The sequence below is a fragment of the Theropithecus gelada genome, chromosome 3 (assembly GCF_003255815.1).
Source record: "Theropithecus gelada isolate Dixy chromosome 3, Tgel_1.0, whole genome shotgun sequence".
Taxonomy (NCBI): Eukaryota; Metazoa; Chordata; class Mammalia; order Primates; family Cercopithecidae; genus Theropithecus; species Theropithecus gelada.
Window position 1 is genome coordinate 13306073 of NC_037670.1, and position 9084 is coordinate 13315156.

General features: G+C 42.7%; 1 protein-coding gene across 1 annotated transcript; it reads left to right on the forward strand.

Annotated features, from left to right (window-relative positions):
- Window positions 1-3724: 3724 nt before the first annotated feature.
- LOC112620633 (olfactory receptor 2AE1) lies at window positions 3725-4774 on the forward strand. The gene has a single exon (XM_025379362.1). It carries the CDS (start codon window positions 3725-3727, stop codon window positions 4772-4774), a length of 1050 nt encoding a protein of 349 aa, XP_025235147.1.
- The last annotated feature ends 4310 nt before the right edge of the window (window positions 4775-9084 follow it).

Here is a 9084-nt window from a genome sequence, read left to right on the forward strand (position 1 = left end):
CACTTGAAGGCCACAAATCAGAATGGAAAATTATTAGCAAAGTTGCTGAAGGGAGGAAGAGAGACACGGGTCAGATGGTGAAAAACTTACACCATGGAGATTTGTACAGAAAGATGGACACTAATGTGGAAAGTGATGGAGAAGTATATGAATACTTAAATAAAAGGGAAGTGTGTGGATATCTCTAATGGGTTGAAGTGATCAGAAGGAGCATGGGAGAAGTTGAGCTTTTAGTCCACTAGAAGCTGAGTATGAAACAACAGTGTGAAGTGACAGCCAGAAAGATGATACTGTAGGTTGCCTTAGAAGAGACAGAGTAATAAATGTGACTTTTTTTTTTTTTTCCCCCGGAGGGAGTTTTACTCTTGTTACCCAGGCTGGAGTGCAATGGTGTGATCTTGGCTCACCGCAACCTCTGCCTCCCGGGTTCAAGCGATTCTCCTGCCTCAGCCTCCCGAGTAGCTGGGGTTACAGGCATGTACCACCACGCCTGGCTGATTTTGTATTTTTAGTAGAGATGGGGTTTCTCCATGTTGGTCAGGCTGGTCTCGAACTCCTGACTTCAGGTGATCCACTCGCCTCAGCCTCCCAAAATGCCAGGATTACAGGCGTGAGCCACTCTGCCTGGCCAGATGTGACTCTTTCTGAGTTCTTCACTCTAAAAAGTAAATAGATAATCTGCACTGCATGAAAGTCTAGAAAGACATTTAGGAGAAAAAACACAAAAAGAATAGGGTGGTGGATATTTGAGGGATCAATTAAGGTTACTTTTTTTTTTTTTTTAAATTATACTTTAAGTTCTAGGGTACATGTGCACAATGTGCAGGTTTGTTATATATGTATACATGTGCCGTGTTGATGTGCTGCACCCATTAACTCGTCATTTACGTTAGGTGTGTCTCCTAATGCTATCCCTCCCCCTTCCCCCCACCCCACGACAGGCCCCAGTGTGTAATGTTTGCCACTCTGTGTCCAAGTGTTCTCATTGTTCAATTCTCACCTATGAGTGAGAACATGCGGTGTTTGGGTTTCTGTCCTTGCAATAGTTTGCTCAGAATGATGGTTTCCAGCTTCATCCATGTCCCTACAAAGGACATGAAATCATCCTTTTTTATGGCTGCATAGTATTCCATGGTGTATATGTGCCACATTTTCTTAATCCTGTCTATCATTGATGGATATTTGGGTTGGTTCCAAGTCTTTGCTATTGTGAATAGTGCTGCAATAAACATACGTGTGCCTGTGTCTTTATAGCAGCATGATTTATAATCCTTTTTGTATATACCCGGTAATGGGATGGCTGGTCAAATGGTATTTCTAGTTCTAGATCCTTGAGGAATCGCCACACTGCCTTCCACGGTGGTTGAACTAGTTTACAGTCCCACCAACAGGGTAAAAGTGTTCCTATTTCTCCGCATCCTCTCCAGCATCTTTTTTGTTTTATTTTTTTGAGACGGAGTCTCGCCCTGTCACCCACGCTGGAGTACGGTGACACAACCTTGGCTCACTGCAACCTCCGCCTCCTGGGTTCAAGAAATTCTAATGCCTCAGCCTCCTAAGTAGCTGCAATTACAGGTATGTGCCACCACGCCTGGCTAATTTTTGTGTTTTTAGTAGGGACGGGTTTCACTATGTTGGCCAGGCTGGTCTCAAACTCCTGACCTCAGGTGATCTGCCTGCCTCGGCCTTCCAAAGTGCTGGGATTACAGATGTGAGCCACTGTGCCCAGCCTGAAATTAACAATTATTAATATATCTTATGTTAGATATAGGGGATGACAGAGGAGAAGAAAACAAATATTCAGTACGCACATACACACACACACACACACAAATAAATGCCCATAACTATTACAGTTTTTGTTTCTGCAGCTGCTTACATGGTTTTGGCTGGTATTTATAATGACTTGCTTTCACTACCCATTCCAATTCTCTTTGTCTACAGTTATTCATGATTCTTTGCTTGGTGGGGTAACCCAAACCTTTATTCCTGAAGCATCTGGGCCACTAGCAGTCTTCTCTGAATTGGGTTGTGGTTTTCTATTGGCTTACATCATGGGACATGAGAGTGCACCCTAGAAAATCTGATTGCAGACATAATTCTCCTTATCCTCACCATGTAATAGTAACTGAGTTTCCCATTGAAGTCAGAATCAGTCTCATTAGCCAATAGAGTAACCTTAATTGCCTATCGATTCAGTTCTATGAGAAGCCCCAAGTGGCACGGTGGCAGTCTTAACTATCAGAAAATGGGATTATTGTTGTGACACCTGGTGAAAGAATTTCTCCCTTTGGAACTAAGACCTCTAAAACAGCAGAACCTAAAAGTGAAGGGATAGAAAGCTAAAATTTTGCTGGTGGGTCACAGTTACAGAAACTACAGTGAGAGGACTCGTTCTCGCTTCTACCTGGTGATTTCTGGTTCCATGAATCTTGCTATGGGAGGAACAGCAGGATAAGTTGAATGCAGATTTAGAGTATATTTTGCATCCTGGAGGACATTGCCCCAGCACCAAAAAGTGTTGCCAACCAGACGGTCTTCAAAAGGCCTTCCTTTGGATTCTCCTTTAGTTTTTCTGACTTCTGGGTCAGGTGTGCATTCTTTTTTTTTTTTTTTTTTTTTTTTGAGACGGAGTCTCGCTCTGTCGCCCAGGCTGGAGTGCAGTGGCCGGATCTCTGCTCACTGCAAGCTCCGCCTCCCGGGTTCATGCCATTCTCCTGCCTCAGCCTCCCGAGTAGCTGGGACTACAGGCGCCCGCCACCACGCCTGGCTAAATTTTTTGTATTTTTAGTAGAGATGGGGTTTCACCGTGTTAGCCAGGATGGTCTTGATCTCCTGACCTCGTGATCTGCCCGCCTCGGCCTCCCAAAGTGCTGGATTACAGGCGTGAGCCCCAGCGCCCGGCCAGGTGTGTGCATTCTTAATCGGACCATTAACAAGCGCCCCAGCTTCTGCAGGATATCCACACCACCAATTTCAGAGGCAACAAGAACTGACGTGGGTTTCAGTCTGCCTTTGTGGGGTTACAGCTCATGCTTATGGGTTCCAGCATGCCTTTGATCTGCCACTTTTTATATCCATTTTTTTTCCTGACTACTTGCCCTCTGGACTTAAAGTTCCAGCATCAGACACAAAGGTAACAGCCATGCATAGATGGCCTAACCAGCCATCTTACACAATTGTGTAAGAGAAATCTCTTAGTGTTTTAGCTTTTCTAATAAAATTCTCACTGATAAAATAAACAACCCCCTCAAGCTTTGCCCCAAACTCTGTATGTGTGTGTGTGTGTGTAGAGAGAGAGACAGCTTAAAAATCTGCCTTCACAAATACGATCACTCTGAAATCGCAGAATATCTAGACTCCATTAAGTATCAAACTTCAAGTCTCTTCTCATTAAGAAAGACGTGTGTGTGTGTATGTGTGTGTACGTATGTGTGTTTTGGAAGCATAGGAAGTAAATGGTGAATAAATATACACACACACATACATATACAATCACACATACACACACATATATATCTTTCTTAACGAGAAGAGACTTGAAGTTTGATAATAGAGTCTAGATATTCTGAAATTTCAGAGTGATTATGTTTGTGAAGGCAGATTTTTAAGCTCTCTTTTAAATAAAGGTTATTTCAATAATTAGAGAGGTTGAATAATTAGAAATGGAAACTTTTTTTTTTCACAGGTTCTGTCTTCTATCAAAAGGTGCTTTTCATCGGGTATGCTGGACCCCAGTATTTCTAATCACACCCTTTATCTCCACTCTCTGTTACCCCAGGGACTGAGAAAGGGAACAAGGTGGCAGAGGAATCAGACCTCTCTGGCAGACTTCATCCTTGAGGGGCTCTTTGATGACTCCCTTACCCACCTTTTCCTTTTCTCCTTGACCATGGTGGTCTTCCTTATTGCTGTGAGTGGCAACACCCTCACCATTCTCCTCATCTGCATTGATCCCCAGCTTCATGCACCAATGTATTTCCTGCTCAGCCAGCTCTCCCTCATGGATCTGATTCATGTCTCCACAACCATCCCTAAGATGGCTACCAACTACCTATCTGGCAAGAAGTCTATCTCCTTTGTGGGCTGTGCAACCCAGCACTTCCTCTATTTGTCTCTGGGTGGTGCCGAGTGTTTTCTCTTAGTTGTCATGTCCTATGACCGCTATGTTGCCATCTGTCATCCACTGCGCTATGCTGTGCTCATGAGCAAGAGGGTGGGACTGATGATGGTTGTCACGTCATGGTTGGGGGCATCCGTGAACTCCCTAGTTCACACAGCGATCTTGATGCACTTCCCTTTCTGTGGGCCTCGGAAAGTCTACCACTTCTACTGTGAGTTCCCAGCTGTTGTGAAGCTGGTGTGTGGCGACATCACTGTGTATGAGACCACAGTGTACATCAGCAGCATCCTCCTTCTTCTCCTCCCCATCTTGCTGATTTCTACATCCTATGTCTTCATCCTTCGAAGTGTCATTCAGATGCGTTCATCTGGGAGCAAGAGAAATGCCTTTGCCACTTGTAGCTCCCACCTCATGGTGGTTTCCCTTTGGTTCGGTGCCTGCATCTTCTCCTACATGAGACCCAGGTCCCAGCGCACGCCATTGCAGGACAAAGTTGGTTCTGTGTTCTACAGCATCGTTACCCCCACATTGAATCCTCTGATTTATACTCTCCGGAATAAAGATGTAGCTAAGGCTCTGAGAAGAGTGCTGAGGAGAGACGTTATCACCCAATGCATTCAACGACTGCAATTATGGTTGCCCCGAGTGTAGAGTGGAGTAGGATAAGCTCCTTAAATTAATTCATGTAAACCTGTAAGGTTTTTCAGGGAGCTAGCTCCCTTATGCTGTTTTACTACTAGAAGAAAAACACGTTTAACACACAATTCCAATATTCCACCTCAGTGTCAGGTATCCAAGCACTGTGGAGAACATTTCAGTGGGTCTTTAGAGAATTAGGGAAAACTTTTTAAAAAGTCCTTTTGAAAGAAGACATATAAAGGTCAGTGACACCCTGAAAAAAAGAAGGCAAGATAAAGATATAAGGGCCTTTATCTATTATTATTTTTATTAACAACAAATATATAAAACATGCCACCAGAGAATATTTATGGAGCATAAAATGGGAGTGTGTTGCTTATTTTTGGAAACATGGGAAGTAAATGGTGAATCATGGCTGTTTGAAAGGGAGGATGCATGATATAAAAGTTATATTCTTTTTTTTTTTTTTTTTTTTGAGATGGAGTCTCTCTCTGTCACCTAGGCTGGAGTGCAGTGACACGATCTCAGCTCACTGCAACCTCTGCCTCCCAGGTTCAAGTGATTCTCCTGCCTCAGCCTCCAGAGTAGCTGGGATTACAGGCGCGCGTATTTTTAGTAGAGACGGGGTTTCACCATGTTGGTCAGGCTGGTCTTCAACTCCTGACCTCAGGTTATCCACCTGCCTCGGCCTCCCAAAGTGCTGAGATTACAGGCGTGAGCTACTGCACCCAGCCCTAAAAGTTATATTCTTAGACCCTTAGCGTTCCTTGAATCACAGTGTGTAAGAATTCGTAAGGGAAAGAATAATGCATTTTGTATACATACATAATAATATATAACATAATTCTTGTAATACATGTTGTGTTTAACAGATATTTGTTGAGTGCCTAGTATGATCCAGGTGGTAAACTAGATGTTTGGAATTTACATTGTGAAACTTAAGATTTTTTATACATCTGCTTGTGCTTTTCTTTGGTTTATATTGGACCTGTCATATCAGTAGGGATATTAACTTTTATTATTTCACAGACTGAAAATACCTTTCTGTTCTTTGAGGGTTTCTAGCCTTGTGATTTGGAATCAGAATGATCTGGAGGAGAGTCTGCCACTTGCTAACAGTGGGATACATGGTAAATTACTTAACCTCTCAAGGCCTCAGTAATCCTATGTGTTTAATGGAAAAAAAAAAAAAAAGGTGACCTGAGATTTTGTGTTAGTTGTGAGTATTGGTTCCAAGCAACAGAAATGGACTCTGAATGATACAAGCAGAAAAGAGACTTATTGAACGGATGTTGGGAAGATGCCAGAATCAGTGGGAACACTAAAGAACCAGATTTGGAGACTATTAGTCCCATATGTTACTGCCAAATTGTCCACAGAGTAAGTCCAAGAAGAGGCCAGTAGTAGAATTCATCCAATGGGGACAAGATTATTTGGGTTTAACAATATGGGGGAGGACTAATGCAGGTCGTTATAACCATCTGATCTGAAGGGATCTCTTATAATCTTGCTCTTGAAATTATTTCTCTCTCTCCTGCATTATAAATTTTCCCAGTCTACTTGATCAATACCATCAGCCTGCAGACATACCTTTATGACTGTCATCTTAAAAAGAAACTTCCTCTCAACCCTGGAAAGTCTAAACCAAGCTCGTTCAACCCATGTACTGCAGGCTGTATGTGACCCAGGAAGGCTTTGAATGCGGCCCAACACAAATTCATAAACTTTCTTAAAACATTATGAGATTTTAATATTTATTTATTTATTTATTTATTTATTTATTTATTTATTTTTTAGCTCATCAGCTATCATCAGTTTTAGTGTATTTTATGTGTGGCCCAAGACAATTCTTCTTCTTCCAGTGTGGCCTGGGGAAGCCAAAAGATTGGATGTCCATCCGTGGTCTAAATAGTCTTACAGAAGAATTCCTTGAAACAGTTTTCTTTTTTTTTGAGACAGAGTCTCACTCTGTCACCCAGGCTGGAGTGCGGTGGCATGGTCTCTGCTTACTGCAAGCTCCGCCTCCTGGGTTCAAGCCATTCTCCTGCCTCAGCCTCCTGAGTAGCTGGGACTACAGGCGCCCGCCATCATGCCTGGCTAATCTTTTTTTTAAATTTTATTTTATTTTTAGTAGAGACGGGGTTTCACCATGTCAGCCAGGATAGTCTCGATCTCCTGACTTCGTGATCCACCTGCCTCGGCCTCCCAAAGTGCTGGGATTACAGGCATGAGCCACCGCGCCTGGCCAAAACAGTTTTCTTTACCTGTTATTTCCACTTTTTCTGCTTCCATATTCTCCTGAGCTCACTTCAGTTGGCTTTTGTCATCATCAATCTGTGGAAACCATTAGGATGATTGTCACAAATGGCCTCCTTGTGGCCACATTCGATGGCCAATTTTCAGTGTACCCAACAGCCTTTGACAAAGTTGATTATGCCTTCCTTTTTGAAACACTTTCTTCACTGAACACTACACTCAATTTAACTCCTACTTCATTGACTCTTCATTTTCCATTTCTTTGCTTGAATGTTCTCATTTTAACTTTTTTATTTAAATTCTTTCATGTTACTTCCTTGTTCTCATGCTCTTCTATAGCAGCGATTCTCAAACATGAATACACATTAGAATCATCTGAAGGTCTTGTTAAAGCAGTTTGCTGGGCTCCAGTTCCAGGGTTTCTGATTCAGAGTTTCTGATTCAAAAACTCTGGATTTACATTTTTAATAAATCCCAAGTGGTGCTGATGCTGTTGATGTAGGAACTGCATCTAGAAAATGTATTTTTCTTCCAGAATATCCATGGTGACAATGTAGCAGATGAGTAAATTTAGGCTTCTGTGAACAGAGGAGAAAGTAATCTCCCCTGACTCCCAACCCCACACTGCTTCCCTGTCTTCTCATGGGAGCCGTCTCCTCTTGGGTGGCCCATTGGAGTCACAACACTACAGCCCTGCTTTTGTCTGGTCACTGGAGTAACTCAAGAGTGGGGATATCAGCTCCATGGCAGGCAGCTGGAGGGGCTCATGACAACTCAGAACCCCATGGTTGTGCTTCTACTTACTCTCTCAAAGTGAGGGGCTTGCCCTTCTCTACTTTCTGTCTCAGGTTTCTCAAGAACACATCTCCATACTAAAGTATGATCAGGAGCATCTCAACACTCAAAGAATATGCAAGGGGAACTCTGGAATAAAAAATTTCAGGCCAGGTGTGGTGGCTCACACCTATAATCCCAGCACTTTGGGAGGGTGAGGTGGGCGGATCACTTGAGGCCAGGAGTTCGAGACCAGCCTGGCTAACATGGTGAAATCCTGTCTCTGCTAAAAATACAAAAATTAGGCAGGTGTAGTGGTGCATGCCTGTAGTCCCAGCTACTCGGGAAGCTGAGGCAGGAGAATTGCTTGAACCCGGGAGACAGAGGTTGCAGTGAGCCGAGATCATACCACTGCACTCCAGCCTGGGTAACAGAGTAAGACTCAAAGAAAAAAAAAAAAAAGGTGAATTTAGCACAATTGTAGGATTCAAGAGCAACACATAAAAAGTCAAACACATTTCTACATGACAGCAATGAATATATGAAAACACATTATAAATGCTATATGATTTATAATCCCTCCAATTAAAACAAAAGACTTTAGCTATAAACCTAACAAAACATCTCACTATCCTGAAACTAGGAAATGTACATGAGAGGAAGAAAGGAAGGAAAGGAAATGGAGAGGTATCCTGTGTTCATACGGTCAAGATTGTACGTAGTAAATATAGATTTATTTCATATTGATCTGTAAGTTTATTTCAATTTGTATCAAAATTTCAGAAAGTTTATTTTTAGATATTGATGTTTTTTCTGAATTGTATAGAAAGTCAAAGGACCAACAATAGATAAAATCTTTCTGAAAAAAATAAATGAAGTGGGAGAAATCACTCGCAATGATGTTACTACTTACTATGCAGCTGCTATAGTCAAGACGCTGTGATCAGTGGGACAGAATAGAGAATGAGAAATAGATGCACACAAATAGGCCCAGCTGATTTTTTTTTTTTTTTTGACACGGAGTCTTGCTCTGTCACCCAGGCTGGAGTGCAATGGTGTGATCTCGGCTCACTGCAACCTTTGTCTCCCTGGTTCAAGCGTTTCTCCTGACTCAGCCTCCTGAGTAGCTGGGATTACAGGTGCACACCACCATGCCCGGCTAATTTTTGTATTTTTCAGTAGAGACGGGGTTTCACCATGTTGGTCATACTGGTCTCGAACTCCTGAGCGGACCTCGTGATCCACTCACCTCGGCCTCCCAAAATGCTGGGATTATAGGCATGAGCCACCGC

Bases quoted from the DNA above. Each gene is read 5' to 3' on its own strand.
- LOC112620633 (XM_025379362.1), top strand. From the start codon at position 3,725: ATGCTGGACCCCAGTATTTCTAATCACACCCTTTATCTCCACTCTCTG.